Source organism: Choloepus didactylus, chromosome 5 (genome assembly GCF_015220235.1).
Source record: "Choloepus didactylus isolate mChoDid1 chromosome 5, mChoDid1.pri, whole genome shotgun sequence".
Classification (NCBI taxonomy): domain Eukaryota; kingdom Metazoa; phylum Chordata; class Mammalia; order Pilosa; family Megalonychidae; genus Choloepus; species Choloepus didactylus.
In genome coordinates this window covers 18,556,175-18,573,305 of record NC_051311.1, presented here as the reverse complement: position 1 = coordinate 18,573,305, position 17,131 = coordinate 18,556,175, and the positions used below count along the sequence as shown (strand labels likewise).

The 17,131-nt window shown below is 36.2% G+C and overlaps 1 protein-coding gene across 4 annotated transcripts in view; it reads left to right on the top strand.

The window, feature by feature from the left end:
- Positions 1-17,131, top strand: part of CUL2 (cullin 2) — a 104,539-nt gene that overhangs the window by 61,320 nt on the left and 26,088 nt on the right. For all 4 annotated transcript variants that reach the window (XM_037835616.1, XM_037835614.1, XM_037835613.1 and 1 more), the window contains exons 10-16: positions 1,569-1,693; positions 3,302-3,409; positions 4,160-4,219; positions 12,588-12,716; positions 12,829-12,915; positions 13,920-14,072; positions 14,367-14,444. In XM_037835616.1, the coding sequence (XP_037691544.1) occupies positions 1,569-1,693; positions 3,302-3,409; positions 4,160-4,219; positions 12,588-12,716; positions 12,829-12,915; positions 13,920-14,072; positions 14,367-14,444 (740 nt within the window). The remainder of the gene's footprint in view (positions 1-1,568; positions 1,694-3,301; positions 3,410-4,159; positions 4,220-12,587; positions 12,717-12,828; positions 12,916-13,919; positions 14,073-14,366; positions 14,445-17,131) is intronic.

The window sequence follows — 17,131 nt, the reverse complement described above, 5'->3', positions numbered from 1 at the left end:
TAGGACACCAAAAGCACTAACAACAATGAAAAATTGATCAAGTGTGCACTACATTAAAATTTAAATCTTTGGATTCATCAAAAGGCCATTAAGAGAGTGAAAAGACAGCCATAGGGTCAAATATTTGCAGCAACTGAAAAGGTTTATGTCTAAAATATAAAATGGTCAAGAATCTTGAACAGGCAATTGCAGAACAGAAGATATCCAAATGCCAATGAATATAAAAAGGTTCTCTGTGTCATTAAACTAGGAGAATGCAAATTAAAACCACACTAAGATATCAATACATAATTGCCATTTTAATAGAAAATTTAAAGACTGAAAATACTGAGTGTTGGTAAGCATATGGAGTAGTAGAAACTTGTTCTACACTGGTTGGAAGTATAAATTGATGCAACCACTTTGAAAAACTGACATTGACTACTAAAGCTGAATATATGCATATGTTATCATCTAGCAGTTAAAACGATGTGTACAAGAATGTTCACAGAAGCATCATTTGTATTTACCCCGAACTGGAAACCACCCAAATGTCCAATAACATTAGAATGGATAAAGTATGGTATATTCATACTATGGAATATTATAGAGGAATGGAAGTTAGCAAATTGTAGCTACATCATGGATGAACAATAAAAACATGTTGAGCAAAAGAAACCAGACATGAAAGAATACATATTATATGGCTTCATTTATATATAGTTCAAAAAGAGACAAAACTAATCCATGATTTAGTAATCATAATAGTGGTTATCTTTGCAAAGAAGGAAAAGGAGTAGTGATTGGAAGGAGGCATGAAGGGGTCTTCTGGGTCATAGGTGATATTCTGGCTCTTACCCTGGGTGGTGATTACAAGGTGGTGTTGTGTGTTCACTTGTGATAATTTATTGAGATATACACTTAGGATTAGTACAGTTTTCTGTATGTGTACTATACTTCAATAAAAAGTGTAAACTAGAAACCACTACACTGAGACATCATTTTTCACTTCTCAGTGGCAGAGATCAAAACATTTGGTGATACATTGTTGGCAAGGTTGCTCCCTGCTCTAATCTTCAAGACTAAACTTTGGTATAGATAGCAATTCCACTTCTAGGGATTTATACTATAGATATGCTTGCCCAAATACAAAATTATTAATTGCAACAGTGTTTGTAATAGCAAGAGATAAACAACCTAACTCTCCATTAGTTCATAAGTGATTGTAATATGTCCATATAATGGGGTACTGTGCAGTTAAAAAATAGAAGGAGAAACCCTTTATGTACAGATATAAAAAGATTTCTTAAAATAAGTGTCCTGCAGCTGCAAATAATATATAAAATATGCTATGCTGTTTATATACATAGAGATAAGAATATGTCTGTTTGCTTGAGTGTACATAAAACATCTTTGGAAAGCTATTAAACATTGCTTTCTTGTTGGGTGGGGGCCTAGGTGGCTGGGAGACAGGGGTGTAGGGAAACTTTTCTCTGTATACTCTTTTAATTCTGCATTTTGAACCTTACATTACCTAATAAATTGAATTTATTTGGGAATTTAATAATCAAAATTTTTTTTCCCCTCAGACATGGCAAATATGTATGTCTTACTTCGTGCTGTGTCCACTGGTTTACCTCATATGATTCAGGAGCTGCAAAATCATATCCATGATGAGGGCCTTAGAGCAACCAGTAATCTTACTCAGGAAAATGTGAGTTGTGTAAGGAACTGGACAATTTTTCTCTTAATCAGGTTTATTTTGGAGTTTTTCTTTTGACTTTACTGTTTTAAAAGATGAAAAAAACTACATAGTCTTCATCATCCCAACAAATCAAATGTCTTTATTAAAATCATTTTAAACCTCGAGTCTCTAGGACTCATTTGGAAATTATCAAATCATTAGAAAATTATTGAACAAGATCAGCTTTTTAGTCATATCAGTGAGTTCTTGATTCAGTTAGCAATTCTTAGTTAACTTCTCACAGAAAAAGATATTTTGCTGTTTCTAAATAACTATTTCTGCATTGCTGGCATTGATACTTAGATAGCTGTAGAAGTAGTAGGGTTAATCAGTGATAAGATGGACAGCTTTTAACTTGCTTTCTTTACATATTCTCTGAATTTGTTTGCCCAGAAAGCAAATTTAGATTTTCCTAAATACATGCTTGCTACCTAAAATACCCAAAACAGTGACCCTCAGATCCCTAATGCCATTCTTCTCAAAAGAACCTTGCCAGTCACATGACTGTTTACACCCAGGTATCTTTTCCTGTCAAAGTGTGTTCCTATCATTCAGCCTTGTTGGACTGCCTTCCTTGTTATTACTAGTGATGGTTGATGAAGAAGGCAGACATGATGTGAAATGCTACTTCTGTCTCTAAGTAGAGCTGTTAGTTCTTCATCTATAACATAGTAATTTGTATGTGGACATCATTGCTCAGGAGCCTATATTAGGAGCTGCTCACTTTAGTTTAAATTTATTTGTCTTTGAGAAATTTATTGTACATTTTTCTTAGTTTTATGTCTTGCCACAGTAATGCATAAGTTTTCTGTCTTGTAGAACTACTGGTTTGTATTATTTAGGTTTACTAGTTTATGTTATTTATTAGGTTTATTATGTTACTTTAGGTTTATAGATTCAGAGCGTTGGATGAGAGTGAGCATAGAAACAGACTTTGGTGTCAAGGTCTGGGAGATGGAAATATGAAAAGAAGAGAAAACAAGAATGCATTTGTGGTAGACTCATGATTTTAGCTGACTTGGTTAAGTCTTAGGTACTGACTTCTTCATAGTTATCTCCATTAAGAGGGAAAGCTCATATTTGCACTAGTAGGTGTTTCTTCCTTCTGAAATTTGGGGGTTGTACTGCCCTGTTCCAGGGGCCTGTCTCTCACAGATACTGGCTTTTTAACTCTCCCATTTTATTTCTTTCAGCCTTCTGTGGCTTTGAAGGCAGTTTTTGTTTCTATAACCCTCTATGAAAGTGATAGACCTGGTAGTTCAGATATTGTATGTTGTTACCCTTAAATTACAGTATTACAATATGAGAGAGCAGTGTATTTTGTTGGATTCTTCTGGCAAAGGTACTAGACAATCCTGCATTTCTGGTATTGATTGACAAGCTAATTTCAGTGTCAAAATTTTAGATTTTTGAGACTATCATAGCTGAAACATTTTCTGAGAGAGAGAGAATGTGTGTGTGTGTGTGCATGGAAAACGTTATTGACTTGGGGAAAACTTTAAACAAGCTTTTAGTAAGCACAATTTGTCCTGTAACTTTTTAAAATGTGATTTTCTACTTCGTATGTTATATTTTTAGATGCCAACACTATTTGTGGAGTCAGTTTTGGAAGTACATGGTAAATTTGTTCAGCTTATCAACACTGTTTTGAATGGTGATCAGCACTTTATGAGTGCACTGGATAAGGTAACTATATATATAGTTTTTCTATATGTATTTTATAATTCTTTATATATATAGTATTATATATATATAACTCTTTATTTCATCGTCCTTTAGTCATCATTCTATAGGCAGTTTCATAAATTAAGCCTTCTAATTATGAGATATCTGTTCCGGATATGAAGATTAACCTCAAGTAACTAATGTAAATATGAAAATTAAAATGGAAATAACTTGTAACTTTTAAATTATGAAACGGAATGATTAAATTGAAAATAGGTACGACATCCTATGATTGTGCTTTATAGGGGAATTGTTGATAGTAAACTAGTATTACTAAAAATATATACCTAACTTTAATCTTCTTTAATACTAATTTTTCCTTTGGAATTTAATACTTAGGCTATATTCAATAATATTTGAAAGGAAAACATATTCTGCAAACTTTTGAATCGTGATATTTAAAGGAAATTTACTTACAAGGTTGTTGTAAGGAAAAAAGTGGCCTTATTTTATCTCTGTTCAAATTTCAGTGGTGAGTTATAATGACTGTCTTTCAATGGGATAAATTATTATCATATAGTTACCATGAAGAATACAGTTGGAGTTGTTTATCCTATGTTAAATATGAAAATGATATTAAAAACTACCACTAAAATGCAGTGTTTTCTGTGATAAAGTATTTTTTGGAATGTAGAGATTATAGCAAATACTGAGCCAGCTATACTTTTGCTCCGTTGCTACTGGCTAATTACTGGCCTGTTTTCTCTTTAGGCCCTTACGTCAGTAGTAAATTATAGAGAACCCAAGTCTGTTTGCAAAGCACCTGAACTGGTAAGTTTAATGGTTGTTTAAAAATAATCTTATGAAAAGTCATTATTAGAAACTGAAAACTGAGGAGAACGTCATATTGATTTTTTGTAGCATTTTTAAAGAAAAATAGATGAAAATTAAATGATTAAAAATAAAACTGATGATCTGTGTCATATAAAATTTGACATGCAACAAGACCATAACCATAGTCTTTTCCTTAAGCAATAATTAAATGAGAAAACATTCCTTTTTAGAAAGTTTGGGTTTTAAAAGGTCTCTACTTCGAAATAATTTATTTGCATTACTTCATGAAAATTTTGTTGTATCTTAAATCTAAAGGAAATCTGATGATAAATTTTTGGTAACTGTTCCAGTTTGCTAATGCTGCTGTTTTGCAAAACACCAGAAATGGATTGGCTTTTATAAAAGGGGTTTATTTGGTTACACAATTACAGTCTTAACACCATAAAGTGTCCAAGGTAAGGCATCAAAAATCGATTACCTTCACAGGAGAAAAGCCATTGGCATCTAGAAAACCTCTGTTAGCTGGGAAGGCACGTGGCTGGTGTTTGCTTGCTCCCAGGTTGTGTTTCAAAATGGTGTTCTCCAAAATGTCTCTGTGTCAGTTTCTTGGGGCAAACTCTGGGCTAGTACCTCCAAAGTATCAGCAAAACTCGGCTTTCAATGGCCATCTTCAGAATGTCTCTGTAAGTTGCAGCAGCGAGCTCCTTCTGTCTGAACTCTTACATAGGGCTGTAGTAAACTAATCAAGGCCCACTCTAAATGGGTGGGGTCACACCTCCATGGAAATTGTCTAATCAGAGTTACCACCTACAGTTGGGTGGGTCACATCTACATGGAAACAACCTAATCCAAAGGTTCCAGCTTAATCAACGCTAATATGTCTGCCTCCACAGATTGCATCAAAGAACATGGCTTTTTCTGGGGGACATAATATATACAAACTGGTACATTCCAGCCCCTGGACCCCAGAAAAACATGTTCTTTCTGTATACAAAATACAGACATCCCATTACAATATCACAAAAACTTAAATCATTTCAGTAGCAATAAGAAAGTACAGATACCATCAAAATCAGTCACATGTGTGATCTGTCCTAAGACTCAGTTCCCCTCTAGCTGTGGACCTGTGAAACTCAGAACAAGTTATGTACAGCCAATGTACAAAGGAGGAACAATCACAAGATAAACGTTCCCATTGCCACAGGGAGAAACTGAAAGAAAACAGGGTTTAAGGGACCAAAACAATTCCTAAAACCTGCAGGAGAAACTCCATTAGATTTCAAAATCTGAGAGTCTTTTGTCCTTGGGCCTTGAGAGAACAGGAGTCTGTTCTAGTTTGCTAATGCTGCAGAATGCAAAACACCAGAGATGGACAGGCTTTTATAAAATGGGGGTTTATTTCGCTACACAGTTACAGTCTTAAGGCCACAAAGCGTCCAAGGTAACACCTCAGCAATCGGGTACCTTCACCGGAGGATGGCCAATGGCGTCCGGAAAACCTCTGTTAGCTAGGAAGGCAGCTGAAGTCTGCTCCAAAGCTCTGGCCTCAAAACGGCTTTCTCCCAGGACGTTCCTCTCTAACAAGCTTGCTCCTCTTCAAAACATTACTCCCAGCTGCACTCCGTTCAGTCTCTTTGAGTCAGCACGTTTATATGGCTCCACTGATCAAGGCCCACCCTGAATGGGTGGGGCCACGCCTCCATGGGAGTATCCCACCAGAGTCACCACCCACAGCTGGGTGGGACACATCTCCATGCAAACAACTTAATTCAAACTTTCCAACTTAATCCCCACTATTCTGTCTGCCCCACAAGATTGCATCAAAGAATATGGCTTTTTCTGGGGGACACAATACATTCAAACCGGCACAGAGTCCAACAGCCCTTTTCTCTCCAAACACTAGGGTGAGTGCTCCAGCATATCCACACATTGGGGAGACCACCTTCTTCTTAAACATCAGGGTGCCACCCGGACTGTGCCTCTCTGGGGCAAAGGCTGTCCCCTCTCGGAACATGGGGTAGTGGTCAGGCTTTCTCCTCCAAATGCTGGATTTTGGTACCAGAGAAGTGGGGTGCTGCTGAGCTTGCAAATACCAAACATGTTCGAATGGATAAGGGGAAGATTGTGGAAGAATTGTGAGGAGCTTGATAGAAAAGGCCTAGACTGCTCTGAAGAGACCGTTTGTGGAAATACGGACTCTAACGATACTTCTGATGAGGCCTTGAGCAGAAATGGTGAATGTGTCATTGCCAACTGGAAGAAAGGGATCCTTGTTTTAAAAGTGGCAGAGAATTTGGCAAAATTGAGTCCTGGTGTCGGATGGAAGGCAGAATTTGAAAGTGATGAGCCGGGATACTTAGCTGAGGAAATTTCAAAACTAAATATCAAAAGTGCAGCCTGGCTGCTTCTTGCAGCTTATAGTAAAATAGGACAGGACAGAGATAAGCTGAGAAATGAACTCAGAAGCTACAGCCCTACGTGAGGATTTAACTAAACATGGAACCCAACCACCATTTCAGTACAAGCCAGGATTGGAGATGGAGTTATCCAGAAACGATTTGTGGAAAGTCTGATTGTCTGACATTTTTGACTCCTGTGTGCTTCATGTGAAGCCAACGAGATTTTTGAGAGAACTGTATAGCCGGAACTATGGGTAGCCTGGACTGGAGGGGACAGAAGAACAAATTGAAGGAAAAATTTCTTCAAAGATAGAGCCATGGAGATTGAGGTCTGGAGTCAAGGGGTGTCAGGCAGGGAGAACGGAGTGGCCCATGCATGTGGAAAGAGTGAGTTTGCCCCGAAGGTTGAGGGCGGACCTTCCGCCTCCATTCTCTGGAAGAGTACTGCCACCCCAGGCCCCAGAGAGTGTGGAGCACATTCCCCAGGGATTGGGGAGAGCCTGGCCGCCACCCCACTGTTCAGAGATGGAGAGCTTTTGCCCTAGAGAGGCCGAGTCTGGGTGGCACCCCAGTGTTTGAGGAGGGGGTGCCAAGAAGAAGGTGATCTCCCCAATGTGTGGATATGTTGGAGCACTCACCCCAGCATTTGGAGAGAAAAAGGCTACTGCATAAGCCTTTGGAAAGTGTGGGACTGCTGCTCTCTCACGCCCCAAGAATAAAGTGTCATTGTATAAATGATCTCAGACTTGGAAATCTAATGACGTTTGCCCTGCAGGTTTTAGGAACTGTTTTGGTCCTGTTAACCCAGTTTTCCTTTTGATTTCTCCTTATGGCAATGGGAATGTTTATCCTATGACTGTCCCTCCTTTGTATATTGGCAGCAGGTAACATGTTTTAAACTTCACATGTCCACAGTTAGAGGGGAAGTTTGCTTTAGGACAGACAATGACTGTAACTGATTTTGATGAGATCTTGTACTTACCTGTTGTTACTGAAATGATTTAAGTTTTTGTGATATTGTGATGGGATGAATGTATTTTGTATTTGGAAAGAATGTTTTTCTGGGGTCTAGGGGGTGGAATATGCTGGTTTGTATATCTTATGTCCCCCAGAAAAAGCCACATTCTTTAATGCAATCTTGTAGTGTTGATTAGATTGGAATATTGGATTAAATTGTTTCCATGGAGATGTGACTCACCCAACTGTCAGTGGCACTTTTGATTAGGTTGTGACCTCTTGATTAAATGTTTCCATGGAAATGTGGCCCCACCAATTCAGGGTGGGTCTTGATTAGTTCACTGGAGTCCTGTATAAAGAGCTCACAAACAGAGGGACCTCAGAGCAACTGAGAGTGACATTTTGGAAGAGCTGCAGCTAAGAGGGGACAAAACGCCCTAAGAGCAACATTTGGAGAATGCCATTTTGGAACAGAACCTATTAGCAAGCAGACGCCAGCCATGTGCCTTCCCAGCTAACGTAGGTTTTCCGGGTGCCAATGGCCTTTCTCCAGTGAAGGTACCCAATTGTTGATGCCTTACCTTGGACACTTTATGGCCTTAAGACTGTAACTTTGTAACCAAATAAACCCCCTTTATAAAAGCCAATCCATTTCTGGTGTTTTGCAAAATGGCAGCATTAGCAAACCAGAACAGTAACCTTTAAAGGAAACTTGCATACAGGGTCATTGTAAGATTAAAGAAAAAGTAGTTCATTGTCAAAAATTAACGAGCTGCTTAAAATTCACCTACATATTTTTTTAGAAACAAATTATTTATACCAATGCCTTATTGGTAAATAAATGTTTATTTGATTTTTGACCTGTTTATAGTTCTTTTTCTTTATTTACTCTGTAACATAGTTTTCTATGTTCTTGTTCATTTTTTTAAATACAGTTTTATTTTTTATTAGACATGTTAGAAATTTACAGAAAAATCATGCAGAAAGTACAGAGTTCCCATGTACCCTCCTCACCACACCATTCTCTCTATTAACACTTTGCATTAGTGTGGTACCTTTGTTACAATCGATGAAAGAATATTATTATGATTATACTATTAACTATAGTCCATAGTTTACATTAGGGTTCACTGTTTATGTTGTACAGTCCTGTGGGTTTTTTTTTTTTTATTTTTATACCAGTAACATATATACAACCTAAAATGTCCCCCCCTTACCCATGTTCAAGTATGCAATTCAGTAGTCCAGAGGTATAAATTACGTTCATAATGTTGTGCTACCATCATTACCATCCATTACCAAAATTTGCCCGACAGAAAACTCTGTACCAATTAAGCACTTAATTCCCCATTCTTACTTCTACCCTGGCCCCTAGTAACCTGTATTCTAGTTTCTGATTATGAATTTGCTTATACCAATTATTTCATATCAGTGAGGTCATATAATATTTGTCCTTTTGTGTCTGGCTTATTACACTTAACATGATGTCTTCAAGGTTCATCCATGTTGTCTCATGAATTAGAACTTCATTCGTTTTTAAAGCTGAATAATGTTCCATTGTGTCTGTATATACCACACTTTGTTTATCCCTTCATCTATTGATGGACACGTGGGTTGCCTCCATCTTTTGACAATTGTGAATAATGCCACCAGGAACATTGGTGTACAAATATCTGTTTGAACCCCTGCTTTCATTTCTTTCTTTTGGTATATTTATAGAAGTGGGATTGCCAGGTCATATGGTGATTCCATATTTAACTTTCTGAGGAACTACCAAATTGTCTTCCACAGTGCTGCACCATTTTACCACCAATAATGAGCGAGAATTCCTATTTCTCTGCATCCTCACTGTTCTAGTTTGCTAATGCTGCCGGAATGCAAAACACCAGAGATGGATTGGCTTTTATAAAAGGGGGTTTATTTGGTTACACAGTTACAGTCTTAAAGCCATAATGTGTCCAAGGTAACACATCAGCAATTGGTTACTGTGCCGGTTTGAATGTATTGTGTCCCCCAAATGCCATTATCTTTGTGGTCTTGTGTGGGGCAGACCCTTGGGTGCTGGTTGGATTTACTTGGAATGTGCCCCACCCAGCTGTGGGAGATGATTCTGATGAGATGTTCCCATGGAGGCTTGGCCCCGCCCATTCAGGGTGGGCCTTGATCAGTGGAGCTATATATAATGAGCTGACTCAAAGAGAGGAAATGGAGTGCAGCTGGGAGTGATGTTTTGAAGAGGAGCAAGCTTGCTAGAGAGGAGCGTCCTGGGAGAAAGCCGTTTTGAGGCCGGAGCTTTGGAGCAGACGCCAGCTGCCTTCCTAGCTAGCAGAGGTTTTCCGGACGCCATTGGCCATCTTCCGGTGAAGGTACCCGATTGTTGAGGTGTTACCTTGGACGTTTTGTGGCCTTAAGACTGTAACTGTGTAGTGAAATAAACCCCGTTTTATAAAAGCCTGTCCATCTCTGGTGTTTTGCATTCTGCAGCATTAGCAAACTAGGACAGTTACCTTCACTGGAGGATGGCCAATGGCGTGCGGAAAACCTCTGTTAGCTGGGAAGGCACGTGGCTGGCGTCTGCTCCAAAGTTCTGGTTTCAAAATGGCTTTCTCCCAGGATATTCCTGTCTAGGCTGCAGTTCCTCAAAAATGTCACTCTTAGTTGCACTTGGGGTATCTGTCCTCTCTGAGCTTCTCTGGAGCAAGAGTCTGCTTTCAACAGCGTCTTCAAAATGTCTCTCACTTGCAGTTCCTGTGCTTTCTTCCAAGTGTCCCTCTTGGCTATAGCTCCTCTTCAAAATGTCACTCTCAGCTACACTGGGTTCTTTCTGTTCATCAGCTCATTTACATGGCTCCGGTGATTTAATTTAGACCCACCCTGAATGGGTGTGGTAACACCTCCATGGAAATTATCCAATTAGAGTCATCATCCATAGTTGGGTGGGGCACATTTCCATGCAAACCTAATCCAAACGTTCCAACTTAATCCCCACTAATCTGTCTCCCCCACAAGATTGCATCAGAGAATATGGCTTTTTCTGGGGGACATAATGCATTCAAACCAGCACACTCGCCAACACTTGTTTTCCATTTTTAGTAGTAGCCGTTCTAGTGGGTGTAAAATGGTATCTTGTTTTAGTTTTGATTTGCATTCCTCTAATGGTTGATGATGTTGCACATCTTTTCATGTGCTTTTTGGCCATTTGCTTATCTTCTTTGGAGAAATGTATATTAAAGACTTTTGCCAATTTTTTAATTGGGTTGTCTTTTTGTTGAGTTGTAGGATTTCAACCAAATATTTGGTTTCTAGATATTTTCTCCTATTTTGTAGGTTGTCTTTTTACTATCATGATGAAGTTCTTTGATGCACAAGTTTTTTTTTTTAATTCATTTTATTGAGATATATTCACATACCATGCAGTCATACATAACAAAGCGTACATTTAGTTGTTCACAGTACCACCACATAGTTATGCTTTTATCACCAAAATCAATCCCTGACACCTTTATTACCACACACACACAAATAACAAGAATAAAAATTAAAGTAAAAAAGAGCAATTAAAGTAAAAAACACTGGGTGCCTGTTGTTTGTTTGTTTGTTTGTTTCCCCCATTTTTCTACTCATCCATCCATGAACTAGACAAAGGGGAGTGTGGTCCATATGTCTTTCCCAATCACATTGTCACCCCTCATAAGCTACATTTTTATACAATTGTCTTCAAGATTCATGGGTTCTGGGTTGTAGTTTGATAGTTTCAGGTGTTTACTGCTAGCCACTCCAATTCACTAGAACCTAAAAAGGGTTGTCTATATTGTGTGTAAGAGTGCCCATCAGAGTGAGCTCTTGTCTCCTTTTGGAAACTCTCTGCCACTGAATCAGCTTATTTCATTTCCTTTCACATCCCCCTTTTTGGTCAAGAAGATGTTCTCCATCCCACGATGCTGGGTCTAAATTCCTCCTCGGGAGTCATGTTCTGCGTTGCCAGGGAGATTCACTCCCCTGGGTGTCTGATCCCACGTAGAGGGGAGGGCAGTGATTTCACCTGCCAAGTTGGCTTAGCTAGCGAGAGAGGGCCACATATAAGCAACAAAGAGGCATTCGGGAGGAGGCTCTCAGGCACAATTATAGGGAGGCCTGTCCTCTCCTTGATGCACAGGTTTTTAATTTGGTCGTCTCATTTATCTATTTTTTCGTTCGTTGCTTGTGCTTTGGGTCTAAAGTCCAAGAAACCATTGTCAAATACAAGGTCCTGAAGTTGCTTCCTTATGTTTTCTTCTATTTAGTTCTTTGATCCATTTTGAGTTGATTTTTGTATATGGTATGAGGTAGGGGTCTCAACTTCATTGTTTTACATGTGAATATCCAGTTTTCCCAGCACGATTTGTTGCAGACACTATTTATTCTCCATTGAGTAGAATTGGTACCCTTGTCAAAATTAATTGACCATAGATGTGAGGTTTGATTTATCAACTCCCAATTCGATTCTGTTGGTAAAGTCTGTCCTTGTGCTGCCACCATGCTGTTTTGATTAATGTAGCTTTGTAATAAGTGTTAAAACTGGGAGGTGTGAGTCCTCCAGTTTTGTCTTCTTTTTCAAGATCATTTTGGTTATTTGGGGCCCGTTACTGTGCTATATAAATTTGATGACTTGCTTTTTCATTTCTTCAGTGAAGTTTGTTGGGATTTTGATTGGGGTTGCGTAAATCACTTTGGATAGAATTGACATCTTGATAATATTTAATCTTCCAGTCTATGAGCATGAAATGTCCTTCCATTTATTTAGGTCTTTTTTTATTTCTTTTAGCAATGTTTTGTAGTTTTCCATGTATACATCGTTTTCTTTCTTGGTTAAATTTATTCCTAGATTCTTGATTCTGTTTTTTTAAAAACATAATCTTTAGGCCAGCAAAGACCCTATAATTATCTTATTTCATGTTGTGAATTTACATCCTTTGAGGCAGGTATACCTAAGGGCCCTTTTTAAGACATATTATCAATTTCTATTTGAGCTTGCTAAGTACTGTGACAACTTACTAAAGAAATCAGCAAAAGGGATGACTGAGAATGAAGTAGAAGACAAACTCACAAGCTTCATTACTGTTTTCAAATATATTGATGATAAGGACGTTTTTCAAAAGGTAAGTTGTGAATAGAAAAGCTTTATGTGTGTTTTACTCAACTTTGTTTTATAATTTTGTACTTTAAATCATATGAAAGGAACTAATCTTTAAAAACATCTTTTTAATGTAGTTCTATGCAAGAATGCTGGCAAAACGTTTAATTCATGGGTTATCTATGTCTATGGATTCTGAAGAAGCCATGATCAATAAATTAAAGGTAATGTAAGCCTTTGATCCAGTATTGTCCCTCCTGGAAATTATTTCTCTAGCACGTAATATGTTAATTGCAGTATTGTTTGTACTAACAGGAAATAATTCATCAATAGGGGACTAGCTAAATGTATAGTGGTATTTTCATACAGTAATATATGCAAATACTATATGCAAAGGACAAAATATATGATATAATACATGATAATCAGTGTTAACCTTATAATATAGTTATGTTACTTACAAATGAATACACCTAAAATATTCCTTTTAAGTAGCAAGTTCCTGGAGTGTAGTTGGATTTAGTTCATTTTTACAATATTTCAGCTTATGACAGTGATAAGGTTTATAGTAACTGATTCGTATTTATCCTGAGTTATTCAATAGTTGAAAATTTTCCCATGCATTAGACGTTGAATATTCTGTACACTTATTTTTAAACATAATGAAAAATTTTTTGAGTTTTTAAAAGTAATGTTAACATAACACAAAGCTTTTTATATCCTAGGATTAGAGATTGAACTTTCTGACCAAGTGATGACAGAGTTTTGAATAATTTCAGAGAAATAGATTTCCTCATGACTCAATAGATTGTATTAAAAATATGTCTAAGTGCCCACCTTTTTTTTTTTTTTTTTAATTGCTGTTGGCTTCAATATTCCCAGTAATCTTTCATGTTTTCTTGACACCGTCTGTAAATCTTATATGGCTTCTTGCATATAATAATAGAACAGTTTGCAATGTTGAAACAAGACATAGATTTGTAGAAATGATTGTATTTAAGGGTTATTGTTTCATAAATATGTGTTTTCAATTCACTTATTTAATGTATCTTAAAAAAGAAAGGAAATTTGAAAAGTTTTGAACAGCTGCTTTGGGTTGTGAATAATGTAGACCTTGGGTGTTGGCGTACAAAAGGACATTTCCCCAAAGACCTAGCAATAGCAACCTAGTTTAATTAATCAGTATGGTTTATTCATTTTCTGTTTTTTCAAAACTGCTTTTTTACAGCAAGCTTGTGGTTATGAGTTTACCAGTAAGCTGCATCGGATGTATACAGATATGAGTGTTAGTGCTGATCTCAACAATAAGTTCAACAATTTTATCAAAAACCAAGACACAGTAATAGATTTGGGAATTAGTTTTCAAATATATGTTCTACAGGTATGAATATGTGTTTTATTGTTGGCATGTAATAATCACTTCAAATACACTGATACACAGGATTAGTAATGGTTGCCTGATAACATTTCTTTGAATCAGTGGATTGTGGTTTCCAAAGATGTATGTTATATTGATTTGGAACAAAATGTGCTTTGATAGTAATGTTGATGGGTGTTGTCAAAATTTTGAGGGGGGGGGAGAAAGGTGTTTCAATTGCATAAATCATTTTTAAGTATTTACTTTCAAATTAATGTTGGTCTATTTAGCATTTTTATTTCAATGTTTTTCTTGTAGGCTGGGGCATGGCCTCTTACTCAGGCTCCTTCATCTACATTTGCAATTCCCCAGGAATTGGAAAAAAGTGTACAGATGGTAAGTTTGCAGGAAATGTATTAGAAAACCTAAGAAATTTTAATCATTGTTTTCGTGTTATATCACTTTTAATGTTTTTCCAAAGTCTTAAGGGTTCATGTGATACAACAGTATATTCACATATTATAGTCAGTCTGCTCTCTGGGAAGAATGTAAATTATTGGAGTTACTAATAATAAAGTTAAAATGCCAGAAGTGTCACACAGCTGTTTGTGAAAGCATGCCTCTTATTTTTGGTAAATCTAGAATCTGCTCCTTAACAGTTTTAAATTACAGAAATTTAGACATTAAAAGAAAGTTTAGAACTCAACACTTAAAAAATAGTTTTCCAATTCTCAATTTGAATTTTGAGCCCTTTTTTTTTTTTTTAACCTCATTTTATGCCTTGTAATCATTATTATTTCAGGTCTGTAAGCTAGGTAACATTGAATGTAAAATAATCTAGAAAAAAATGGATTAAAGCTGGAAAATTCAAGTAAAAATGCTTACCAAAAAGGTTTTAAAGAGACTTTATATTTTTAAAAGAGTTTTATTAGATATAATTGTTTTTACTATATAATTCATCCATTTAGTATGTATAGTTCATTGCTTTTTGGTACATTGACAGAATTGTGTAATAATCATGGCAATTAATTTTAGAACATTTTCGTGACTCCAGAAAAAATGCTTTATCTATTGGTAGATACTCCTTGTCCCCTCATCCCCTCCAGCCCTAGATAATCTCTAATTTCTGTCTCTATAGATTTGCCTATTTTGGGCATTTTAGGTAAATGGAGTCACATACTATGTGGTCTTTCGTGACTGATTTAATTCACTTAGTGTAATTTTTTTGAGTTTTATCTATATTGTAGCATGTATCAGTATCTCATTCCTTTTATTGCTGAGTAATATTTCATTGTATGGATAGACCCATTCTATTTATCTGTTCATCTGTTGATAGACATTTGGGTTATTTCCACTTTTTTGATGTTATGAATAATGCTGCTGTGAATGTTCATGTTCAAGGTTTTAAGTGGATTTGTTTTCATTTCACTTGAAACAGACCTCTCTTGATTCTCTAAGTCACCAAAAGGGGCTTCTGATTTCTTTATCGGAGGGATGTTTGGGTAGCAGTTTTTTTCTAGGGAAAACTTCATCATTTTTTAGTAGAAACCTATTTGGACAGTGCCTCGAGGTTATGAACCAGTGAGTTATGCATAGACTTATAATGTTTAAAAGGAAAATTATACATAATTATACTATGTTGTAGAGATATTCACAGGAGGTAGTTGAATTAACTATGAAGAAGAGTATTCATCTGAGTATACATTTGGATGAGCAGAGTATGATTGTGGATTTTGCAGGAAGAATAGTTATAGGTAGCAAGGTAAAGCATTTTGATGTATTTGTGATCAGGCAAAAGAAAGTTGACCCCTCTCTTTTGACAGTCTTAAAACTTATTTATGCTTAAGCCTGCTTCTCAAGTTGATATTAAAGGAAAGAATTGGGGTTGCAGAAAGTTTCCTTCTAACTTTGTGTTGTTCTTCCCTTTCCTCTTGAAATAATTATTTTCCAATAATTTTGTAACTCCTGTAAATTTTATTTATAAATGTATGATCTTCATGATATTTCAGTTTCGTCATTTACAAATAGGAATTGGGTTTCCATCTGAGTATATGATTCCAAGAATAGTTTTCTCTGCATTTGCATTTTCTCTGGTTACCAGTAGAGGGTGTTTGTTCTTATATTTTTTTTCCTGGTAAATCCAACTTTTCAATTACATAGAAATGAAAATACATTTGTGTATATAAAAGTATACATTTGTCACATGTAAATTAATTCATCTTGGCTTAGTGATGGTTTATAGTTTTTGCATCTTAATCTTTTTTTGTTGTTCTTTTTTTTTTAATCTTCATTTTATTGAGATATATTCACATACCACGCAGTCATACAAAACAAATCGTACATTCGATTGTTCACAGTACCATTACATAGTTGTACATTCATCACCTAAATCAATCCCTGGCGCCTTCATTAGCACACACACAAAAATAACAAGAATAATAATTAAAGTGAAAAAGAGCAATTGAAGTAAAAAAGAACACTGGGTACCTTTGTCTGTTTGTTTGTTTCATTCCCTTATTTTTCTACTCATCCATCCATAAACTAGACAAAGTGGAGTGTGGTCCTTACGGCTTTCCCAATCCCATTGTCACCCCTCATAAGCTACATTTAAATATATACTTAAATATAGTTGGTTATCAAAAATTACTTCCATTTTACACATAAATATCTTAAGACTATGGAAATAAAGCTGTAATTAAAAATAATTTATTTTGCATTTTAAGCCAAAAAATCTTAATAGTTATATTTCTTTTGTACCAAGTACAAAGATGTGAATAATATTAAAGAAATAAATATCTAAAGTAGTATATGTTGATGTAGCCCTTAGAGGTAAATAAACTCATTGGATATGAATAGTTCATTTTAAAGGCCTTTTGAGTTATAATTAATGCCTTCAAATGGCATTTTAAAAGTGCTGTCCTTTAGCTGAATTCTTATTTACCCTAAGTGAGAAGTCAGTCAATATGTATTTCTTACTAAATAAATTATTTAATTATATAGTTAAGCAAAATTTGCAAACTTTTGTTTTTATAATACCAGATTAATTTATAATCCCATTTGGATTATAGATCTTGTACCTATAG